Source organism: Kogia breviceps, chromosome 4 (assembly GCF_026419965.1).
Source record: "Kogia breviceps isolate mKogBre1 chromosome 4, mKogBre1 haplotype 1, whole genome shotgun sequence".
In the NCBI taxonomy this organism is placed as follows: Eukaryota; Metazoa; Chordata; class Mammalia; order Artiodactyla; family Physeteridae; genus Kogia; species Kogia breviceps.
Window position 1 is genome coordinate 171,224,081 of NC_081313.1, and position 23,839 is coordinate 171,247,919.

At 57.1% G+C, this 23,839-nt stretch overlaps 2 protein-coding genes across 5 annotated transcripts; one reads left to right on the plus strand and one right to left on the minus strand.

The window, feature by feature from the left end:
- Window positions 1–84: 84 nt before the first annotated feature.
- Window positions 85–7,274, plus strand: DDX49 (DEAD-box helicase 49). Its single transcript, XM_059061085.2, has 13 exons — window positions 85–362; window positions 1,239–1,362; window positions 1,980–2,065; window positions 2,154–2,275; window positions 2,617–2,804; window positions 2,948–3,088; window positions 3,825–3,900; window positions 4,203–4,279; window positions 4,456–4,553; window positions 5,644–5,718; window positions 6,380–6,468; window positions 6,566–6,637; window positions 6,729–7,274. The coding sequence occupies exons 1-13, from the start codon at window positions 248–250 to the stop codon at window positions 6,915–6,917; spliced, it is 1,452 nt and encodes a 483-aa protein (XP_058917068.1). The 5' UTR covers window positions 85–247; the 3' UTR covers window positions 6,918–7,274.
- Window positions 7,275–7,866: 592 nt separating this feature from the next.
- On the minus strand, window positions 7,867–15,958 carry HOMER3 (homer scaffold protein 3). Of its 4 annotated transcripts, XM_067032525.1 has the most exons (12): window positions 15,838–15,929; window positions 15,154–15,283; window positions 14,706–14,743; window positions 13,572–13,653; window positions 13,329–13,485; window positions 12,945–13,076; window positions 11,618–11,725; window positions 10,497–10,618; window positions 9,825–9,981; window positions 9,384–9,497; window positions 9,188–9,274; window positions 7,867–8,335 (listed from the first exon to the last, which is right to left on the minus strand). In XM_067032525.1, exons 4-12 carry the CDS (start codon window positions 13,583–13,585, stop codon window positions 8,144–8,146), a joined length of 1,083 nt encoding a protein of 360 aa, XP_066888626.1. In that variant the 5' UTR covers window positions 13,586–13,653; window positions 14,706–14,743; window positions 15,154–15,283; window positions 15,838–15,929; the 3' UTR covers window positions 7,867–8,143. The 4 variants fall into 4 exon arrangements, with proteins under 4 accessions (XP_066888626.1, XP_066888625.1, XP_058917843.1 ...); XM_067032524.1 differs by lacking the exons at window positions 14,706–14,743; window positions 15,154–15,283 and adding an exon at window positions 14,253–14,440 and having other exon boundaries at window positions 15,838–15,946; XM_059061860.2 differs by lacking the exons at window positions 14,706–14,743; window positions 15,154–15,283 and having other exon boundaries at window positions 15,838–15,958.
- Window positions 15,959–23,839: the final 7,881 nt, after the last annotated feature.

Genomic DNA, 23,839 nt, shown 5'->3' on the forward strand with positions numbered 1-23,839 from the left:
ACGGTAGTCAAAGGGGCGGGAGACGCAAGTGCGTCCGCAGGGCTTCTGTAATTCGATTCGATCCTGAGAGCCAACGGGATTCCGGGAAGAGTGGTAAGGATGTGGTAGAGGTTAGGAATGGCAGTGAGCTACAGAGGGTCGGACCAGGCAGGAGGCAGATCCAATAAACTGGAATGCTTTCCTGACGTCATCAACACGCGCCGGAAGCACGGCTCACACGGGTGCTTACACGGGGCTGGCTGTGAGGATGGCTGGCTTCGCGGAGCTTGGGCTGTCATCCTGGCTCGTGGAACAATGTCGGCAGCTGGGTTTGAAGCAGCCCACGCCCGTGCAGCTCGGCTGCATTCCCGCCATCCTGGAAGGTGAGTGTGGCTAGGCCTCTTCTCCAGGAGGCGTCCCCGCTCCTGTCGCCTCACTTTGCCTTCTCGCAGCTTTTGCCTACGCCGGCCCCGTGAGGCGAAGGGCAGTCTTGGCCCTTACGTGCGATCCTGGGTTCCGGAGGCAGACTAGGCAGTGTCGGCGTTTAGGGTGTACGGCTGACTTGCTGTGTGTCCGCACCCAAGTGATGTAATCTCTGAAACTTGTATAGCCTCAGAGCACTGGGAGGGTTTGATGAATAACTAATAGATAGTACTGGGAAAGTTCGGTAGATCTTGGATTACTATCTCCATTTTACAAATGGAAACTGAGGTTGTCAAGATTACTGGTAAATCCACGGCTCTGGTCCCTAGACTGCTCTTCTCCCCACTCCTCTGGTCCAACCCAGTTTTGCCATTAAAGAGACGCCTTCAGGAAGCCTAGGATGTGACAAATTGAGGCATTAAATAAACAAGGATGAAGGAGTCAGTAGGGAGCATAGGATGCAGATTGGGGGGAGGACATTCTGGGTTTACCAAGCCCTGATACCCCGGAAGGAGTCAAAACGAGGTCGTGGTTAGTAGCAGGCATCTCATGTCAGATGGATGTGGGTTCCAGTCCAGCCTGATACTCACTGTCTGTGTATCCTGAGCAAATCTTTGAGACTCTGTTTCCCCTTCTGTTAAATGGGGATGTTAATGGCCTCGCCCTTGTAAAATGTGTCAGTTGCTCTAAATGGAAAGTTGTCAGAATGCCTGGAACGGAAAGGGCACAGGCCAGTACTGAGCATACGGTAATTGCTCTTTAAATGTTAGCTGCTGTAAACTGTGGCCAATACAACACCTGTCTACACCTGTGACACTGCTTTGCCCTCTGCCCAGGTCGGGACTGCCTGGGCTGTGCCAAGACAGGCAGTGGCAAGACGGCAGCGTTTGTCCTGCCCATCTTGCAGAAGCTGTCTGAGGATCCCTATGGCATCTTCTGCCTCGTCCTGACACCTACCAGGTGAGCCCCCCAAAGGCCTCGTGGGTGAGTTAACCAGCTGTGTTCTCTTGGGCAAGCGCCTTTACCTCTCTGAGCGCACTTTCCATGTGTGCAAGATGGGGACAGAAATTATGCCCACCTCTTAGAGGTGCTGAAGAATTAACAAGACAGTGTGTGAAAAATTCTGAGCACAGGGCTTGACTCAGGGCAAGCAGGAAGGCCAGGAAGTAGGGACACAGGCAGAGAAAAGGCCTGGGCGGAGCTGGGGCTGGAGGCAGAGAGGAGAGGACTTGGACACTGACCAGCCCTGGGGGAGGGAGGACTGACACTTGGGTCTCAGGCTTTGATGACTGTGGTGTTGAGGCCATTGCTGAGGACGTGGGAAGAAGAAAGGCCAGTGTGGGTGGGACTGGCAGGGGACAAGCCATGGGCTGTTTGGGGATCCAGCCTAGTGAGAGGGCAGGGGCCACAAGGGGCCTCCAACACTCAGTATCAGAACCTTTGTCCAAAGGGGACTGGGAGCCTCGGAGGGTGTGTGAACAGGAGAGGTCCAGGCAGGAGGCCGTAGGGTGGAGATGGGAATGAGAGGCAAGCACGAAACCGCTATTTGATCCAGGCTGGCCCCTTCATTCCCACAGGGAGCTGGCCTACCAGATCGCAGAGCAGTTCCGGGTCCTGGGGAAGCCTCTGGGCTTGAAAGACTGCATCGTTGTCGGCGGCATGGGTATGAGGGGCCCAGGGAGGCTCTGGGCATGGACCCTCTGCAGCCTCAGACCATCCACCCAGCCCCACCTCTCACCCTCCATCCACAGACATGGTGGCCCAGGCCTTGGAGCTCTCCCGGAAACCACATGTGGTCATCGCCACACCAGGGCGCCTGGCTGACCACCTCCGCAGCTCCAATACCTTCAGCATAAAGAAGATTTGCTTCCTGGTAAGTCAGCCTGGGGCCCTGATACATCCATGTGGGAAATGTGTGTCCCACAGGCCATCCAGTACCACGTTGGGAATGGTGACAAGAACAGCTCAGGAACCAACAAAAGGGGGCCTGTATTAGTAAAGATAGTTGGGGGCTGGGCCCCTCTGAGGAGGTGACATTGGAGCTGAGATAGGTGAGGGAGCAGGCCTCCAAGACCTGGAGGGAGAGTGCTCTGGGGCCCACATCTAAGACCAGGAAGGAGGTGCGTGGGGAAGGTGGGTTGAGCCCAGGCATGTAGTCAGGACTTGGACAGCGCCCTCACCCCAGATCCCTACCCGCTGCTGCCGGCACTACAGGTGATGGATGAGGCGGACCGGCTGTTGGAGCAGGGCTGCACTGACTTCACCGTGGACCTGGAGGCCATCCTGGCGGCTGTGCCAGCCCGCAGGCAGACGCTGCTCTTCAGTGCCACGCTGACCGACACGCTGAGGGAGCTGCAGGGCCTGGCCACCAACCAGCCCTTCTTCTGGGAGGCTCAGGCCCCGTGAGTCCATAGCCACGCTCCTGGGGGAGCAGGGCAGGCCGGGGGCCAAGTGGGGGTCACACCCAACAGAGGTTACTGCCCATGGGCAGGGTGGGCTATTGGCCTCTTTCAACACAAGGGGAAACAGGCCCGCCTGTCCCCAGTGTGCGCACAGTAGAACAGCTGGACCAGCGCTACCTGCTAGTGCCTGAGAAGGTCAAGGATGCCTACCTGGTCCACCTGATCCAGAACTTCCAGGACGAGCACGAGGACTGGTCCATCATCATCTTCACCAACACATGCAAGTAAGCGTGGGAAGGCCTGCCTCTCCCGTCCCCCGGGCGTCCCTCCCATAGCCCTTCACGGAGGCCTGAGAGGTGGCTCAAGTTTGGAGGTATGAGGCATACAAACAGTCTTGGCACTCCTGGGCCTCTGCTCAGACCAGCAATTTTGGAGGATGCACTCAAGGGGGCTCAGAGAGGTCAAGCAGTTTGCCAAGGTCACCCCTTCTGAAGGCAGAGCCAGGATTTGGGGTTCCTCAGACCTGCCTTTAACCGGAAGGGCTGAGGGCCTCAGACTCTCTCCAGGAGACCCCTGCAGCAGCTGAGAAGGCCCTGGAGCAGCCTATTCGCTGTGGTCTCAGGATGTCAGTGAGGCCCAGCACATCAGCACCAACACCCGGGGCTGTCCTCTCCGCAGACCCAGGGATTTCAAAATCCTTTGAGGCATTTAGGGAGAGCGTCAAGGAGCTGTAGAGTAGCCTAACCTGAGCCAGTGTAGAAGGGCAGTCCACAGCATGTGGAGGAGACCTCCTGACTGCTGCCCCCCAAGAATTTCTTGGCCACCAGAAGAGAAAAGTCTGGATGTAGGGCCCACTCTTGTTGGCTTAGGCCAGGGGAGGGGTCAGTGGTCAGGACACTGCACCGCGGCTTCTCCTTCCCCAGCTGTGCAGGGCCACCTACTTGGGGTCTCGGGGGTGGGAGGGCCAGGAGTGCCTTTTCAGGACCCTAGCGTTAGATGGGCTGACATCCTTCTTGCCAGGACCTGCCAGATTCTGTGCATGATGCTGCGCAAATTCAACTTCCCCACCGTGGCTCTGCATTCCATGATGAAACAGGTGAGGCATTGGGCGGCCCCACAGATCCCCTCACCCGCCAGCCTTGCCCTGGGGACTTCTCCCAGACTCAGGGCTTTTGCCCAGGCCCTTTCCTCTGCCTGGAACACTCTTCCTGCCACCTGTCTTCCCCAGTCTGGCCTCCTCAAGGTCATCTCCCTCACTGGACTGTGAGCCACTTGAGGGCAGAGACTGTCCTGGCCTCTGCCCTGTCCCCAGGCCTCACACAGTAAGCGCTCAAACATTTGTTGAGATGCTACCTCACACACACCCCCACCCCCAATTCTCTCCCCAATCCGGCACAGAAAGAACGCTTTGCCGCCCTGGCCAAGTTCAAGTCCAGCATCTACCGGATCCTGATCGCGACAGATGTGGCCTCCCGGTGAGCAGCTCCAGGGTACTCCCTTCCCCATAACGCCCCCCACAAAAGGGCCAGAGGGAGAGACTGGCTTCAGGCATGGGTCAGGCAGCCTCAGCTTCACTGCTGAGTGACCTTGGGTGAGTCCCAACCTCAGTTTCCCCACATGGACAGAGGTGCTGACCGACCTCTCTCTCCAGGGGCCTGGACATTCCCACGGTGCAGGTGGTCATCAACCACAACACCCCTGGGCTCCCGAAGATCTACATCCACCGAGTCGGCCGGACGGCCCGTGCGGGTGAGCAGACAGGGCGGGGCAGCCTTTGGGCACCCTCCCCTCCTGCCTGCCCACACCACGAGGAGCCAGAGTCACAAGCTGGTGGGACACGGGAGGGCTACAGGCCACAGGTGAAAGACACTAGAGGCAGCACTTGCAAGTTGGGGGAATTGTCCTTTCAAAACCGTAGGTGGGGATGCTCTGTCTTCTCCCCCCCGTCAGCACTAACAGCGACACGTGCTGTCCCATGGGGACACGGCACACACCGGCCCCATCCCCACCACTTCCTGTTGCCTCACCCCAGACCCCTGTACCCGTCAGGGCTGCCAATCCATGCCCAGCAGCAAATAGGTGTACAAGTCCTGGTGGGTATGACGCTGCCCTGTGGGATTTGGCGTCCAAGCTCAACCCCTCACTGTGACTCTGGCTAGGAGCCAAGGAGGCATCCTTGTGTCTGCTCCCCAGCCCCACCCAGGAGGGGCACGGAGTCCAGGAGATTTCCTCACACCTGGAGTGGGCAGAGATACGGTTTCTGGGGCCAGACTGGGCCTGGCCCTTCTCTCCTGCCCTGTGGCCTTAGGAAGGTCACATCAGCTCTCTGGGCCCCCACTGCCTCATCCAACAATGGGTAATAAGAAGGTGCCACCTGTTTGGGGCTGCTCCGAGGGTCATGGGCCTGGTCAGCTGCCAGTGCTGTTCCGGCACTAGTCACTGTCACAGGAATGGGGAATGGAGAAAGTGGTGTGCAGAGATCTGAGCTGAAGCCTGTCTGGGCTTATTGCTGACAGAACTTGGCCTGGGCTCCCTGGCGGCCACACCAAAATGGGAGATCAGCCACATCACCTGTATAAGGCCAAGCTGGCAGGAGAGCTGCCTCTCCCTGGAGTCCTGCAGCTCCCCTGGGACAGACCTGCCTACTACGCAGAGGTCAGGCAGGGGGTTGAGCCCTGACATCCTGAGCTTCGTTCATTTCCACTCACTCACCCACCCACCGAGCTCCTGTACTGTTCCCCTTGATTGAGAGGAGCCCTGAGCTGCCTGCTGCTCAGGACCTGCTTCTACTGGCCCTATGTCCTGGCCTCCAGCACACAGCCTGGGTGTGTCCCCACAGGGCGGCAGGGACAGGCCATCACGCTGGTGACGCAGTATGACATCCACCTGGTACACGCCATCGAGGAGCAGATCAGTGAGTGGAGGGGCAGAGGAGGAGCGGGGAGGGGAGGCGGGTGCTTCTGGGTGAGATGCCACTCAACCCTATCAGACACCCGCTAGCCTGCCGACGTGAGCAGGCTTCAACTGCGCTTTCCTTCTTACGCAAGCCTCAAAGAAGTTTCTTTTGCCCAGTTGTTGAAACAGAAGTTCTGCAATGGCCTTCAGCAGCTGAAAGCCACATCTAGTGGGAAGGGACTTTGGTTTTTCAGACCAGAGTGTGTGGGTGGTCCCTGTGGATGAGTCAGAAGCCCCAGGGCTGGGGCCTGGGCATGTTTGAAAAACCCCTTGGGTGGTTTAATGTGTAGCCAAGACCGAGAACCTCTGGGGCACCTCCAGTCACTGCACAGACTGTCCTAAGATTCAGAAATGTCTTGACTTTAAAGGACACTGTTTCCAGGAAAAAAAAGAAAATATCCCTAGTCAAATTCATAGTTTGCTGACAACAAAAAAAGAGCAGTCTATACCTTCCTTGGGTCTGAAATCTTAGCTCTTGCATCTTAGCTCTTGCCCACCTGATCCTTATCTGCAATGGCCCTGGATGGCCTTGCATGCCCTACTACACAGGGAACTCACTACATAGTTGAAATCCCTCTCCATGTCGCGCCTGCCCCCCTGTGGCCCTGCTGTCCCCACAGAGAAGAAGCTGGAGGAGTTCTCGGTGGAGGAAGCTGAGGTGCTACAGATCCTCACACAGGTCAACGTGGTGCGGAGGGAGTGTGAGATTGTGAGTGTCGGGGAAGGGGCTGGTCCTCGGGGCCCAGGGTGCTTCCTACAAGATGGTGACCCCCAGGACGGCCTCTCCCTCCCCCCCACCCCGCCAGAAACTGGAGGCAGCCAACTTTGATGAAAAGAAAGAGATTAATAAGCGGAAGCAGATGATCCTGGAGGGGAAGGTGAGGGCTGAGCCGGTGGTGGAGTGGGCGTGGGGCACAAGCTTCCCCGCGGATGACCAGCTTAGCCACCTTCTGGTCCTCCCCATGCCAGGATCCCGACCTGGAGGCCAAGCGCAAAGCTGAGCTGGCCAAAATCAAGCAGAAGAACCGGCGCTTCAAGAAGAAAGTGGAGCAGGCGCTGCAGCGGCAGAAGGCCAGCGGGGCTGGCCACAGGGGATGTCCATCCAGGGCCCAGCCTGAGGCCTGCTTGTCCCCAGCACCCGCTCAGGGCCCGGCCTGAGTTCCGCACAGCCCCTGTCTGCCCAGCCTGGGACGCCTTCATCCAGCTGAAGGTTGGAGGGTCCTCCCCTCAGGATAATCCCGCCTCCCAGCCAGTCTGCCCAGTCCCCCTCAGTGGAGCCCACGGACACCCACGTGCAGTGCACAGCCCTCCACCCCACCCTGCAGCCGCTGGGGGCCCCTCCTCAGAACCTTGGCCAAGAGGCAGGCTGCAGAGGAGGAAAGAACGCTATGAGGTTGGGCCCAAGTCCACGTACAGTGACCCCAGCCCAGGGTCACCCTGGGGGTGCCGTGGGGCCCCAGAGCGAAGGTGTGTCGCTTGCAGGAGATGCTCAATAAATGAGTCTTGACTTCCCCAGTCTGACTCTCGGTGGGGGCAGAGAGAGGGTATGACTGCCTGTACTTCTCAAGTCTCCCAGAACACCGCTTACCACCCCCCACCCCCCAGGTCTCCTTTCCTGTCGGGCCAGGCCCAAAGCTTTGAACTGCAGTGCTGACCATTCCAGCCAAGTGACCTTGGGTTGGTGAAGCCCCTTATATGGGCCTTGGTTTCTTCATCTGGAAAATGGGCATAGCAACTGCTCTACTCTGCAAATGCAGATGTTTTGGTGAGATCCCTCCCATGCCCAGTGAACACAGCCATGTGCTAGGACCTTCCCCTCCTGCCCACCTGCTTGCATTTGGGGTTTGTGGCCAGAGCGAAAAACCCCAAATGTGGGGGGTTTTGTGGGGGGAGTCCTTAACCAGGGTCCACCTTAGTCCAAACTGGTCCAGACAACATGGGCAGAGCCCAAGAAGATGGGGCAGCAGAGCCATGTGGCCTGGGCATGCCCCTGAGGCTTCCTGAGCCTCCCTCTCATCTCTGGCTTACCAAACCCTACACAGACTGAGGGCAGAGGGTCCGGTGACGGCGACTAGGTACCTAGGTGCTCACACACCACACACACAGCCACGCTTAGAAATGTAATTTGGGCACCAGCACGTGCCCTGGGGAGTCTAGAAATTCTACACGATGAAGAGCTCAAAAACAGCCCGTGAGCTGTGAACAGCCAGGGCCAGCTGGAGTACTGTGGACAGGCCCTCCCCAGGCTGAGTCGGGCCCCAGTCCCTGCCAGGGGGAATGGCCCACTGTGCCGCCTGCGGCCTGGCCCGTGCCCCAGGCGGGAATCGTTCATGTAAAACTAGCTCCCGCAGGCCCCTGCTCCCACGTAGACCCAGAGGCCGGACTCAGGGCGTGCCCTCGGCCAGGCGGGCCAGGCCCTCCCGCAGCTCGCTCAGCTCAAACAGCCTGACGTCCAGCAGCTGCGCGGCCCGGCCCACCTCGGCCCGTGCCCGCTCCCGCTCTACCCGTGCCTCCTCCAGGCTGCGCTCCGTTGCCCGCAGCTGGTGCTCCAGCTCCGCGTTTCGGGTCTCCAGTTCCTGCAGGGAGAGGGCAAGCAGGGTTGGGGGCCCCAGCAAGTCTCAAGGGCCCAGCATCTGAATGCTACCCCACAGCCTCCACTCTGGGCTAAGCCCTCTCTGTCTCCTGGCCTCCTCCCTGCCACCTCTACCCAACACACTCCCTGGTCCCCTGATTGGAACATCATTGAAATGACCACATTCCTCTTCTGCTCAAGACCCTCGTCACCCATCATGCTGGGAATGAAATCCATTCCCCCTCCTCGCTCATTCCAACCCACGCTTGCTGGCTTCCTTGTGGTTCCTTGAACATACTTTTCTCCCCACCTCAGGGCCTTTACATATGCTGTGCACTCTGCCCAGGAAACAACAGGGAGCATTCCCCCAACTTCTCTCTCTTTGGGGGCACCAGCTCCTTTAACTTCTCCCTCCTGCTGGACTCACAGGACATGCTTGAAGGTTTCTCAGATAAAAGTCTTCAGTGAGGGCCAGGCCAGCACACCTGGGTACAAATGTGAGCTCCTGACCTCAGGCTGGGAATGTGTGAGGATTTGATGGGGTCAAGAATGAAGATTCAACAGAGACTCAAAAACTGCTTGTTGAATGAATGCAAGGAGATGAAACATTGTGCTAATAACCATGTTTTTATAAACCACCCACTGTGATTCAGTCCTTCCATGCACCTGGTCATGCAAATCCTTCACAACCTTAGATGTCTTCCTGACTCCATTTATGGGTGAAGAAACTGAAGCTCAGGGAGGCACATAGCTGCCCAGAACCCACTAGGTAGGGAAGATGCCAGGTCTGTCCTATATCAGAGGCTGGCTGCCATGGGTGGTCACCCCCACCCTGCCTCACAGCAACCGCACACACCTGCACCTTCTGCTGCGTCTCCTCACGCTCGGCGCTGTCGGGGGCCTCACGGGGACCACCAGTCTGGCTCTTCAGCGTCTGGATCTCCTAATGGAGAAGTTCCCAGAATCTGTTCTGAGAGTCCTGGCTCCCCCATGGGAGATCAGGGAAGGCAGGGCCCGAGGAAACACAAACGCATACAGACACGCTCACACACCTGGTCCTTAGTTTGCACTAGTGCCTCCAGCTGCTCCAGCGACTGGCCCGGTCCCTCCTTCTCACTGACTGTGGATGGCTCGGTGGTGGCAGCCTGGGCCTCCAGCTCAGCCACCTGTGCAGACAGGAAGGTCAGCCCCTGACGCCCCAGCCTGTACTCTCCTGATCCCTGGGGAATATGCCTGACCAGCCAAGCCCATGACTGGGCACTAACCCCTTCTGGTTGGGGCCACCACCCCGCCTCTGGCAGGTAGGTCTTTAGGGTCTGACAACCCTCTGACGCTATTATTTCAGACCCATACTACAGAACAAGAAACTAAGGCTCGGGGAAGTGATTTGCTGAGATCACACAGCCAGCCAGGGAACCCAGTACAGATAGGAGGCAGGGGCTTCACAATGGTCCAGGCCACTTGGGGTCTCTGGAAGGGAGGGCCTTCCTCACCCGCTGTCGCAGCCTCTCGGCCTCTGCGCGCTGGGCCTCCAGCTGCTGCCTCCACTGGGCGGCGGCGGCGTTGGCCTCTCGCAGGGCGCCAGCCAACTTGTTGTTACTGTCCTGCAGCGCGAAGAACTCGGCCTCCCACTGCACCTCGCCCACCGAGCTGCGGGGACGCTGGAGTCGGCAGAGGGCAGGGCGGGGCCTCACTGGGCCTGAGGCAGGGTGAGGGAGGTGCTGGGCTGGGGGCGGGGTTATGGGCGGGGCCAAGATACCTCGGGACTAGGGTGTGGGGACGTCCCGGGGAGGCGGAGTCTTGCCGGGGGTGGGGTCAAAGTAGGCGCTTTGGTGTCAGTTCAGTGAGACACAGTCGGAAGGCCAAGCAGGATCAGCCCAGGGGATGTGGACTGAACAAAGTGGGTGGGGAGGCACCCGTGGGTTTAGAATTAGCCGGGGGAGATGTGGACAGGCCAGGGTTAGCCCCGAGGAATGGATGAGGCAGGAGCGGGGTCGGCTCTGGAAGGGGCGTAATCTGGGTGTCTCCTCTCCTACCTCAGGCCTTGGGTCCAGTGTCAGATCCCGCCGCTTGAACAAGTCCCTACAGTTTCTGAGAACTTCCTCTCCCCTCTTCCCCCACCCTTCGTCCTGCCACGCCCCTGTGCCCCGCCCTACCCCCCTCACCCCTCGGACAGCATCTTTCTGAGCCGCTCGCGCTCAGCGGGGCCGGGAGCGTCCGCGCTCTGGCTGCGGAATAGCTTCTCATCGCCAGGGCCGTTGGAGCTGACGAGGGGGCTCGGGGGCACCTAAGAGCATGGGCAGAAGTGAGGGCACAGTAAGGGCTGATGCTACTTGGGTCGTGACTGAGGGCAGGAGGTCCTTCCCAGCACTGGCATCTGACTGCTCCTTTCCCCTCCTCACCCACCACCCATGGCTCCCGATGGCCCCTTTCTGGGCCCTGCCCCCCACCTTGCCTGCTGGGCTCTCACCAACCCCCAGGAGCAAACCTGATGCAGGCTAGCCTAAACCCCGGGATATACTCATAATCTGCAAAGCGGGGAGCAATCTGAAACCTCCATGCTGTTCCCTCAGAGCAATGACCTTCCCTGGGGCCAAATTTCAACATCCATTTAAAATTCCTACAGGAAACCCACTCCATCAGGCTAAATTAATTATGAATCCACCTGCTGCCTGGACCAACCTACTTTTTCATCTCCTTAAACCCTGTGCACAGCCCTGGGCCTGGCACACAGTATGTGGTCAATAAATGATGCTGAGGGGCTTCCTTGGTTGTCCAGCGGGTGGGACTCCGTGCTCCCAATGCAGGGGGCCCAGGTTTGATCCCTGGTCAGGGAATAGATCCTGCATGCATGCCCCAACTAAGCGTCTGCATGCCGCAACTAAGAAGCCCGCATGCCGCAACGAAGATCCCACGAGCTGCAACTAAGACCCGGTGCAGCCAAAATAAATAAATAAATAAACAAACATTAAAAATAAATAAATGATACCGAATAAATTAGTGGGGGAAAACACCCAGGGACAGTTTTTTACTCTGCCGCTCTACTTAGCCATTTCAACTTCCATATTTCAACTCTGCCCCGTGAGCTGGTTTTCTGGCCTTCCTTGATCTAACGTTTGGACAGCCTATGACATGTTCCCATGGCACCCACAGCCCTCTTCCATGGTCCTTGCCATGGACCTAGTTTTACACCATCTGTGAGCATTTGGTCCCGGGAACCCGCACAGCACCTAGACCCCCCAATATCAGTTGAGCTCCTGGCATGCATGGGACAGGGAGTGCTGACCTGGTGGGCAGTGAGCCCCAGGGCTGGACTGGTGAGCTCTCCCCCATCCTGAGATTTCTCCCGTGCCAGCCTCGCTGCTTCCTTCACTTCCTGGAACTTCTCAGCAAACTGAGGATTGGGGGGCAGGAACAGTCAACAAACTCCCAGCCCCCTCCCCCAGGGTCCCACCACATTAGCTCCACCCAGTGCCAGCTCTGTCGCTTTGGAAGGAACTTTAGAATTGAGTGCATCCCCTCCTCTCATGAACTGGAAGAGTGGGAAGTAGGCTTGGAAAACGATGCCCAATGAACAGAGTGGGTGTCAGGATGGGGGGTGGGTGGGATGTTCATGGAGGTGTATCACATTGAGCCACCTTGAGAAAGGGACCCCCTTTCCCTCTCAATCAGGCTTATTTCAGCAAGGAGAGCCTCAGGTGGGTGCTAATCTGTCTTTCATTTCCAGCTAGGGTAGGATACACTTTTTTTTTTTTTTTTTTTTCATTTTAAAATAAATTTCCTTAGCTTGAAAGTAATTTTGGCTTCCCTGGTGGCGCAGTGGTTGAGAGTCTGCCTGCTGATGCAGGGGACATGGGTTCGTGCCCCGGTCCGGGAAGATCCCACATGCCGTGGAGCGGCTGGGCCCGTGAGCCATGGCCGCTGGGCCTGCGCGTCCGGAGCCTGTGCTTCACAGCGGGAGAGGCCACAACAGTGAGGGGACCACGTACCGCAAAAAAAAAAGTAATTTTTAAAAGAAACATATTTACAGACATACAGCCACTTGATTTGTGAAAAGGGGCCAGTGCAATTCATTGGGGGTTGGGGAGGGTAGATGTTTTTTTCAAAAAATGGCCCAAGAGAAACTGAATACTCATGTGGGAAAAAAAATACTCCTACTTTAAACCTCTGGTAGAAATTAATTCAAAGATCTAAATTTGAAAGGAAAACTAATGCTTCTAGAAGAAAAGTGAAGAAAAGCATCATGAACTCAACAGGATTCAGGGAGCACGAACCATACAGGGAAACAATGGATAAGACAATATTGAACTCTAGAAACAGCAGAGGGTGGAGGGAGGCGATAAATAAGGTAATGCCAGGGGTGCAGGGAAGCACCCAGCCCGTCCTAGGCACCCGGAGAGGGGCAGGGTGTGTCCGAAATCAGAGCAGGTGGCCAACAGAGCTGGAATGTGAACCAGAGAACTGGGAAGGAGCTACTGGCCTGTCCAATTCTGTAGGTCCATTCTGCAGCTGGGAAGATGGAGGCCTAGCATCTGTCCAGGGTCCCCCAGTGCACCCAAGAGAAGCCCCAGCCCCAGCCCCATTCCTCCCACCATGTATCCCTGCAGGCCCACCTGAGTCAGATGCTGCTCAGAAGCAAAGCCAAGGCCATAGACGGTGTTGGCGCGACTGTCTGCCCACTGCCCGAACTTCTGGGAGGTTTTGGTAAACGTCATGTTGGGGGTGACAGTGCTGTTGATGATGGCCTGGGGAAGGCAGTGGGGAGAAAAGTTCCCAGCTGATGGCACTGGTAATAATGAATGTGAAACCCCCAGGGGTATAGCTTTCTATCAGCACCTCCGAGGTCCTTGGTCTGAGCCATTTCAGGAGGAAGACTGAGACCCAGAAAGACTCAGGGTACTCCCCCAGCCCCCAAGGCACACAGCAAGGAAGCGACTGAACCACGCTTGTCCCTGGGATCCTTGGCACCTGCCACCCCACCCAAGCCCCACCAGGACCTTGGCACCCCCAAGGCTGATGATTCGATAGACGTTGCGGGTGGCATCGTAAAAGTAGGAGACGGTGAGTGCGTGTTTCCCCGCGGGGATCCAGTTCCGCTTGGTGGCTGGGTCGATCTGGAATACGTGCGCCCGTGTGCTGAAGATGGGCTGCTCCCTGCATGGAGACGGGGTGCTCAGCGGGGGCCAGGCACCGGCCCCCCAGGGGACTCAAGGCCAAGCTTTGGTAGAAGCAGGGCTCACCTGGCTGTGGACATTGGTCAGGCTTGTCTGGGTGGGCTCCAAGGGACAGCCAGGGGGATGGTAGGAACTGCTGGCTTGGTCTCTGGGGGGACAGGAGGTTTGTGAGTGTCCCCCCCAGACCAGGCTGAGGGAGGCCAAGAATGTCCAGCCCCAGGACCCACTTCCAAGTACACCATTCATAGAACTTCAATCCAAAAGTGAGGGAGGGACTTCCCTGGTGGCGCAGTGGTTAAGCATCTGCCTGCCAATGCAGGGGACACACGTTCAAGCCCTGGTCCGGGAAGATCCCACATGCCGCAGAGCAACTAAGCCTGTGTGCCACAAGTACTGAGCCTGTGCTCTAGAGCCCGCAAGCCACAACTAATGAGCTTGCATATCACAACTACTGAAGCCCGTGAGCCTAGAGCCAGTGCTCTGCAACAAGTGAAACCACTGCAACGAGAAGCCCTCGCACCACAGCAAAGAGTAGCCCCCGGCTCACTGCAACTGGAGAAAGCCCATGCACAGCAACAAAGACCCAACACAGCCAAAAATAAAATAAATTAAAAAAAAAAAAAAAGTGAGGGAATCACTCAGCAAAAAGACCCCAACTCTCTCCATTGGGAGGAAGCTCTTGAAACACCCTGGGCAGGAGACGGCCTCTGATAGGAGCCAGGTGGCATCTAACAGTCCAGCATATACCTCACATCTTCCTGGTTACCGGACCCCCAGTGAAGTCTTCTCAACCTCTGGGCTGGGTGGAGGAAGCCAAGGTGGCCAACTCCTGTTCAGTACTTCCTGACACTTTCGTCCATCACTCCTCAAAGCAGGGCCTCCATCAAAAAGTGGGGCATTGGGCTTCCCTGGTGGTGCAGTGGTTGAGAGTCCGCCTGCCGATGCAGGGGACGCGGGTTCATGCCCCGGTCTGGGAGGATCCCACATGCCGCGGAGCGGCTGGGCCCGTGAGCCATGGCTGCTGAGCCTGCGCGTCCGGAGCCTGTGCTCCGCAACGGGAGAGGCCACAACGGTGAGAGGCCCGCGTACCGCACACACACACACAAAAAGTGGGGCATTGACAAGTGCCTACTGGGAGACCAGTCCCCCACTGGACCCACAAAGAGACCCCTCAGCTTCCACGGTAGGACAGAGGCACACCTTGGAGTCGAAGTCCAAATCCCCAGGGAGCCTCCAGCCTAGTTAAAAAGACAAGATGTGGCTGAACAGGTCTACCGTGGTGCCCACCCATCACCACGCAATCCCAGTACCATGGGGCTGGGTGGGATCCAGGTCCACGAGGGACCTGGGGGATGGGGGGAGGCAAACTAAGGGAAGGGAGGCCCGGACTCGGTGGCCTCCGTGGTCAGAGGGGGGAATGCCCCCCCACTCTGTCTGTCCTGGGCAGCTGCTGTCCCGGTCACAGGGTCTGAAACCGGAGCCCCTGGGTGGGGGAGGGGCAGAGACTTTGGCCGGGGTTGGGGGTGGGTCCTGGGTCGAGCCAGGGTTCCGGGGCGCAGGGGTCCTAGAAACTCAGGCCCCTCCTGCCCGGACGTTCCTGCAGCGGATGTTCCTGCAGCGACTTGCGGCATTGGGAAAAGTTACTCACCAACTAGTCATGCGCCTCGGACGCTGCCGGCCGCCGGGCTCCAAAGAGGAGCCCGACTCCGCCCGGTGTCCAGGATCCACAATCGCGTGCGGGGGCGAAGCCCCACCCCAGGAGCCCCAGTCTAGGGGATCTGATATTCAGTCGGGATCGAGTTCCCAGGGTCAGGACCAGGGTGCCCTATGCGCGCCCCAACTTCGGGAAGAGCCGCCCCCGACCCTGGAACTTCCAGGATCCCTGCGACGCACCCCCCCCTCCGGGTCCAGAACTTCGGAGACACGTTATCTACCTCCTGCAACCGCAGGTCCAGAGCTTAGGGGATCCTGCGCGCTGTTCCTGACTCCTGAACTTCGGGGACGCCCCTGCCACCCTTCCATCCCCGGGTCCTGAATTTCGGGGTTCCCTCGCGTCACCCCTCCACCCCAGGTCCGAAACGTCGGAGACATCTTCACAGCCTCCTCCAATGACGGGTCCGGAACTTCAGGAACCGCTCGCACTGTCCCCTCCCCGACCCCGACTCCGGAACTTCGGGGTCCCCGCGCCCTCTCAAGCCCTGGAACTTCGGGGCTCCCCCAGCTGCCCCCAGCCTCCGTATCCGGAACTTCTGGACCCCCAGCGCCCTCTCCCCGGCCCTGGAACTTCGGGGCCCCCCGCGCCCCCAGCGCTGGCTCAGCTGGCCGGGCTCACCCTGCCGGCTCGGCGCCCCGCAAGTGTCCGGGCGCTAGGCGGGTGCGGCCCCGCGGCGCCGACTCCCCGCAGACGGGCGGCCCGCTTGCTCGCTGGCTCCGGGGCCCGCGCCCTCCGCGCCGCCCTCCGCGCCGCCCTCCGCACCGCCCGCGCCTTTGTCTGCGCCGCCGCCGCCGCCGCCCGCGCCGTCTCCGGTCCCATCGCGGCGAGTCCCGACGCGGCCGCCGCCCGCCCCGCCTCCCCGGGCCGACGAGGCCGCCCCGCAGCGCCCCCTGCCGGCGGCGTGTGGGGGGAGAGAGAGAAGGAGGGGCGCGAGCAGGGAGGAAGGGGGGAGGATTGGGGACGAGAGGTTAAGAAGGGTGCGGAAGGGGACAGGGAATGGGGTGGAGACAGAGACCCAGACCGAGAGACAGAGAGATGGAGGAGAGAGGCAGAGACACAGGAGACAGACAGACAGACCTAGGTGGACAGAGGAGAATGTGGCCTCATCCTCTCTTCAAGGGGGCCCCTGACCCTCGGGGCCTCTGCTGCTTTTGCCCGTGATGGGGAATCAGGTTCCTCTTCACCCGATGGGAGTCCAGGGGCAGGGCACATCTGCTGCCTTGGTGGGCCCAGGCGCCTGCACACAGTAGCTTCTCAGTGGCTGTATCCAGAAAATGAAAGAGACCTCAGCAGAGAGGGGGCTGGAAGATGAGAGAGAGGCATAAGGCACTTAATGGGGATTGATCCCAGGTCACCTGCTCAGAATCCTTCCTGCCTGCTCTCCCTCCTCACCCCGATCCCCAGGTTGGGGCTTCTGTCTACCTCGGGGCTTCTGTGTTCCCTAAAACAACTGTAACAATGCTGATGAGGTTGGATTAGGTTTATCGTTGCTGTGTTATAGGGTCCCCAAATCCAGGTGGAGGGGAATGTCAGTGTCCACTTGCCACCAAATGGGTGAATTGCCTGGAGGTCCACAGGCCCAGGTTTTCCACCTCTGGTCAGAGGGAGTCCACCCCTTCCTACACTTGCTGGGAGAGGGTCCTTTTAGAACCGAGCCAGGATCTCCTGGTCCGAGCCTGCCTGTGGAGCCCACTTTTCACTTTTCAGTCTTGTATCTGCCCTTTCTCTGGAGACACACAGTGTCTCCAAAGTCACAGAGTGCCATCGGGTTCATGGACAAAGGCACCAGGGCTCCTCAGAACCAAGCCCTGCACTTCCCTGAAGCTCTGACTCACATGCCAGGTTTTTGCTTTTCCTCTCCTCTACCTCCTCTCCCTGTTCTTGTCTGTCTGTTTCCACCAACAAGAATCGCACATCTGGGCTGGTAGCTTCCTTCAAATTACCTTTAGGTGAATCCCAGGTCATGTCATTTCCAGAGACTTACTCCCAAGCCAAGATCTGAGTTTTGCTCCCTCCAGGCCTTTGCCCAAGCTGTTTCTTCTACCTCGAATGCCCTTCCCAAAGGCATATATTCTGTTTTGTCCTTCCAGGCTCAGCTCCACTGCCCCCTCGCCTCCTGGAAGCTTCTCTAACTATCCTGGGTTTGGAAGGGATATCACCCGCCCCTGTTCCACCACTCCATCCCTTTCTGTGGGATCCCTGATCTATTTATTTGTTCGATTGTGGCCAGAGCTGGCCCATCCTGGAGCCCCAGCCTCACTCAGCATGAGAGGTACTGTCACTCCAGCTATAGGAAAACAGAGCTGCAGACTCAGTTTCCCCAGTTGCCTTTAACTTCACACGACATCTGCATAAGCAAAGGATTTGGCTTCGCTCTCAGGCCCGTAGCCACAAAACGCTTGAACACTGTAGGGGACAAAGAAAATACCGTCTGTTCTGTGCAAAGAATGACTTTTCCTTATTACTGAAAAAAAAAAAGAAAATTTAAAAATTAAAATTAAAAAAAATGTAACTGGAAAGGTGCCGGCAGAGCCAAGGCTTCTGGAAGCTGCTCGGTGTGTGCTGAGTGCTGGCTGGTTGTAGAGCTAGGGCCATGTGGTTGTTCTCTGGGGGCGGCTGGGCAAGGAGCCTGGGCAGACTTTACCCCTTATGAGGGCAGGAGGCAACAGCATGAGGGAGAATGGGGTCCCCTCTCAGGTCTCCAGGAAGGACAGACATGTGGCTGGCCTTGAGCAGCCCTGACCTGAAGTTGTCTTAATCAAGTTCAAACTGAGGGAGTGATTTTATCAGTGTAGACCTCAGTTTTCTCGCCTGGAGAATGGGCTGATGCTTACAGGGCTGTGGGTGGTGGGAAGGATCCGGGCAACACCAGCAGCTTCTCACTGTCCCCTGGGTATAGATGGGTAGAGGGCTGCCCTGAGCTGCCACTACCACCCCAGCCTGAGCCCTCTTCTGCCTGGTTCTCGGGCCTCTTTTACTGGGAATGTCCTTGAGGGGAGAACAGAGGCCACCAACCCAAGGTGGCTGACTGATAACAACAGCTTTCTCTTGGGGCTGAGGAAGGACATGAGGGAATGAGCTTCTTGTCACAGGAGGAACCAAGCAGGAAATAGAACAGCTTGTTCGGCTCTAGGGCAGCCGCATTTACAGAGTGGCTCTTAGAGGTCAGACTCTGGCCTCTGCCTAGTTAAATCTGACCCAACCTTTGGGCTGAAGTTATATTGTTTCTCCTCCCTGGAGGGTTCCTGTCCCACCAGAGCAGGGGAGTTCTGTCACTCTTCCCCAAAGCCACATGCCCAACCTCGTGGCGTGAGTCACAGTGGCCACTTAGATCTGTTTATGTCATGATTTGGTTACTGTCTACTTCTTCCATGGCTCTGTCTCAGCACCTAGAGCAAGGCCTGACTTGCAACAGGAACTCTGCAAATGCTTCCAGAAGGAAGGGGTCCCAAGGCCCCTCCACCTTGGTCCTTGGTGGCCTCCAGAGTCACATGAGCCAGGGAGTGAATCCCAGCCCTGCCTCCTACCAGCAAGGTGACCTTAAAGAAGTCACTTTCCTTCCCTGCACTTTAGTTTCCCCATCTGTAAAATGTGCATAAGAATGGTGCTCACTTCTGAGGTTTCCTGTAAGGCTCCAACAAGTCCTGGCGTGAAGAGAGCATGACTCTAGCAGTTTAATAAATGCTTGCTGTCATAAACATTATAGATATCCTTGGCATGTGGTTTCGACCCTGAGCCAAGTTCTTAAGATTTTCTCTTTTAGGGTTTGAAGGGTCCCAACCAGGCGTGAGCTCTTGAGAACAGAAATGGGTCCAACCTGGCATGATATCCTCTAAATCTTTAGCTCTGGGCCCTGTATGTGCCTCTCTAACCACTCTCCTTCTCCTACTCCCTATTGCCCCAGGCTGGCTAGTTGGGCCAGCCACTAGACCTTATCCTCCTGGCAAACTCCTATTCATTCCTCAAACCCCCACCCCCAATGCCCTCTTCTCTAAGAAGCCCTCTTATCTCTTCTGCTGAACCCTTCCCAGCACCCTCCCTCCTTGTAGCCCAATCCTGACCCCAGGGGATGTCTGTGTCCAGCTCTGATTCCCCCATCCTGAGGGTATCTCAAGGGCTGGGCTGAGGCCTCTCTTGGGCTTGGCGTCTCCCAGCATGGGGTGGATGCATAGGGGTCATGGCAAAGGAGAGTTTGATGATTCAATATTGGTGATTTTTCTTCACTAGAAAGAGACCCCACCTAAAATTCAGATCCAATTCAATTTCTCCCCAAGGCCAAGGTTAATTCATTAAACAAACAGCCCTCAGGAAGTAATGGAACCAGACCCCCTCCGGCCCAGACATGAAGGGGCTGGTGCAGGGGGTCTGGCACTGGGTTATGGACTCAACTTCCCAGGACCAGAGCGGGTTGGGGGTTGAGGGAGGCGGCCCTTGAGCCCCCTCCAAACTTCAAACCTGAATCCATGGTTCAGTTCCCACAGACCTAATTACGCTCGTTTGCCACATGTACTAATTACCTCCGCGATACCGGGTGGCTGGGCGGGGCTGCCCCACTTTTGGGAGGTAGGTCAGGGCCTGATTATTTTTGGCTGTGTTGTCCTTGAAGGCTCCACCATCTACTCATGTGAAGGGCAGAAAGTGGGGCAGAAAAATCACGGCCACATTAGGAGGGACAGTGGGAGACTTGAGAGTCAAGTTGGCCCAGGAACTCCCTGAGCAGCGGGTTTGGGCCTAAGGACTGAGAGTCTTTGACACCCACCTGGGGTGGCAAAACCTGGAGAGGCTGAGAATCATTCACCTCCACGGTGGACTGGTCTGGAGGCCTGTTTTGAACGTGACACCATCTGTGGGAGAGGGCTTGGATTGGGGGGTAGTCAGACAGGCCTGGGTATAAATCCTGACTCATACCAACTTGATGTGTGTTCCTGGGCACATGATCCCCTCTCTCTGCACCTCTGCTGAGGGATCAGATGGGGATAATAAATCACAAAGAGTGCTCTGGGCAGAGGCACAGCATGTGCAAAGGCCCTGAGGTGGGGATGGGCTAGGTGTGTTGGAGGAACGGCAGGGAGGCCAGGGTGGTCAGAACAGAGTGAGTGAGAGGAGACTAAGGGGATGCTGAGGGCTAAGGGAGCCAGGTGGGAGCTCGTGGATGGCAGTGAGGTATTGAGGGTACTGGGGAGCCATGGGAGAGTTTGGAGACAGACAGGGAGGGATGTTATCAGATTTACACTGCAGGCTCCAGACAAGGTTTCAACTCGTTTTGTTTTTTTTTTTTTTTTGGTGGGGGTGCAGCCGTGTGTGCGGCTTGCGGGATCTTCGTTTCCTGAGCAGGGATTGAACCCAGGCCCTCAACATTGAGAGCGGGGAGTCCTAACCACCGGACCGCCAGGGAATTCCCCAGGGTTTCAACTCTTAGGAGAGAACCAGGTATCTATACACTGCGCAGCATAGGGGCAGAACCTGACTTTCTCTGAGCCTCAGTTTCCCAATCCCAGACAGAGTCCAGAGGCTTTGGCAGCCCCAGGACACTCAGGACCCTCAGCCAGGGAGTCTCCCCTTCCCTCAAGCTCCCAAATTCTGGCCAAGCAGCCTAAATGGCCTCCCCTTCACCTGCCCTCTCCTCCTACTCTCCTTCTGTGGCCTTGAAGGAACAGCTGTGGGAACAGAGAGCAGGAGGCCTCGGGGAAGTCTGCATGGAGGGGCTCCGGGGGCAGTGTTCCTGCTTCGTGACAGCCCACGTGGGGCCGCTGGGTGCCGAATGTTCTTGCAGGAACTGGGTGACTCAGATGCTGCATCCTCCTCCCTCAGTCTGCCAGGGGAGGTTGTTGCTGGTCCCCAGGCACAGGTTAGAGTCAGGATTCACCCCTCTGGCCGGTCCCTAAGCCAGCATTCTCACCCCTGGGACCCCTTAACTGGTGGCATTGCTCACTTTCCTACTCCAGCATCTTCTATGGCTCTCTTGTTAAGTTTCAGAGGGAGAATCAAGCACCTCATTTCCATCAGCCAAGCTGCTGAACCTCATCTCTGAACCTATGCATTTGGCCTCATTTCTGAGCCTTTGTACTTGACCCCACCTATGGCCTGGAATGCCAGCTCCAACACTTCCTCTTCCAGGAAGCCTTCCCAGACTCCCTCCACTACCCCAACCCTGACCCTACATGATGAGGGGGTATCTCTGTCTGGCTCTGCCGCCACCCCAGACTGGGAGTCCCTCAGAGTCCCGACTTGGGCAAAGGCCTCTCAGGGGCCCCATTGTCGTGCAGTGTGGGAGGGCACAAAGAGGGAGAGAGATGCCTGCTGTGACAGCCCATGGCAGGACCCCACAGGCTGCCTCCTTGATCTGACCTCTGACTTCATTTTCATAGAAGAGGAAACTGAGGATCGGGGGAATTAGGCCACTTCCCCAAATTAAAAATGTCTGAGTGGAAAAGCTTGGCCTCGAACCTGGATTTGACAGGCCAGGCCCTGCTCCATGCAGCCTTTGGAGCCTTATTTATCCATTGGAGGGGGTGGGGGGGCATTCACTTCCCTGCAGGTAAATTTGATACAATCTGGGCTCAGACTCAAATGTTCCAATGGCCCATCTCCATGGATGCACTGGGAGCCTCTGTTTCCTCCTCCTTTTTTTTTTTTTTTTTTCTGTCATGCTGTGTGGCTTATGGGATCTTCATTTTGCAACCAGGGATTGAACCCAGGCCCTCAACAGTGAGAGCACAGAGTCCTAACCACCGGACTGCCAGGGAATCCCCTGTTTCCTCCTCTTTAAGATGGGGCTCTTCATTTGTTAACTCATGTTTACTGAGTACCTACTACATACCAGTATTGTGGGAGGCTCTGCCCTCAGGGCGCCCACAACTAGCTGGTGGACAAAATGGATGACAGAGGACAGAGTAGGCTGGCTTCTGACAGCATTATGCGAAGGAAAGAAAATCAAGCAGAGCAACAGGCAAAGACAGGTGGCTGGCAAAGGCTGCTCTGAGGAGGTGGTGATTCAGGGGGAACAGCATGTGCAAAGGCCCTGAGGTGGGAACACACTCAGCCCCTTGGAGCGGCATCGAGGAGGCAGGTGTGGTTGGAGCAGGGTGAGTGGGGGGCACAGTTGGGGGCCGTGTGGGCAGAGAGCTTCATAGACTGGGTCAGAAGGGGCCTTCTGGGCCCCAGTGAAGAATGTGAACTGGGGAGCCATGGGAGGCTTTTGAGCAGGAGAGGGACAGGATTTGCTTTTACATGTTGAGATAAGATTCGCCAGCACACCACATGGCAAATGGACTGAGGAGGGTAATTCTAATACTTTCCTCTTCGTTTATCACGAAACAGAGGGTATCCTGCTCTGTGCTTGATAAACAAATGACATTGTTATTAGCGCTATCATTATATCTTTGGGGACCGTCACAGGCTCTAAGTGCGTATCCCTCCCAGGGCTTCCGGGAGAAAGCTCATCTCAGTAACCCTCTTTCTGCTTTGTCTGGCCTTCCTCTTTCTCTCTCTCAAAAACTCTTGATGCTGGCCCTGGTCTTATCACTGAAATCCCAGGCCTCCAACAGGACGGAAACATCTGGTTTCCGGAACATGTGGATCGTGTAGCCCCAAGGGAGGTCACAGAGGAGCCTGCTTTGCCCTGGGCTGGATTGGAGGAGGGGGCCCACTAAGGGTCAGAGAAAGGGTCACACATTGGACACCAACCGCATACACACGGGAGACTAACCTCCAGGCTGCAATCAGAGGCCTGAGTTCGAATCTTGCTCTGTGTTAGTGTAGCTAGGAGGCCTGAGAGTAGCGGCCACACACTTCCAGAGAGGGGAATCATGGCTTGGCTTGGCTTGCATTCACCTGGCGCAGCATAAATGCTTGTTGATTGATGCAGTGGGAGCAGCGTAGCCTGCGTGATTTACAGGACCCAGCGTGAAAGGAAAATGCAGGGCCCCTTGTCAAAAAATTATTCAGATCTTTAAGACTGTGACATCAGAGCAGTAAACTTAGAAGCTGGTCCCATCTGGGAGCTTTCGTGGACACCTTTTACAGCTGGAGAAACTGAGTCTGAGTTTCAGAGGGACACGCGGGGACCCTCCCACCTCCCAAAATGGTGGCAAGTGTGATAAGTGTAGTGGAGACAACTAGGGCTCAGCCTCCTAGTCACATCTTGGGGACCCCAGCAGGGGGATTGTGGAACTCCGGGTCCCCACTTCTCAAAATCCTTTAATTCTTTGTTATAACAAATCCCAAAGTGAGCACAGACCAGGGGAACTCAGAGTCTGGGGAAGGGGTATCAGTCTCATCATATCTTGGGGTCTCTCGTTGCACCTTGGGGCCCAGGCAGGATGTGTCTAGTGGCTGGGCTGAGGTGTCTCTGCTGTTCTGGGGGCACCTTCCAGGGAGAAGAAGAGCAGAGGCAAGAGGGAGGGAGGCTGAGGGGCCCCCACAGCGTCGGCCAGGTGGTCAGTGGTTCTGAGTGGCCTGCCCTGTCTTAGTCACCCATCCACTCATCCACCCACCCACCCATTGTCCATCGATCCACCCATCAATCCATCCACCCACCATTCACCCACCTACCCATCCATCTACCTACCCTCCTAGAGATGCAGGCATCATCCATGATCCACCCCCAGCTCCTCCATCC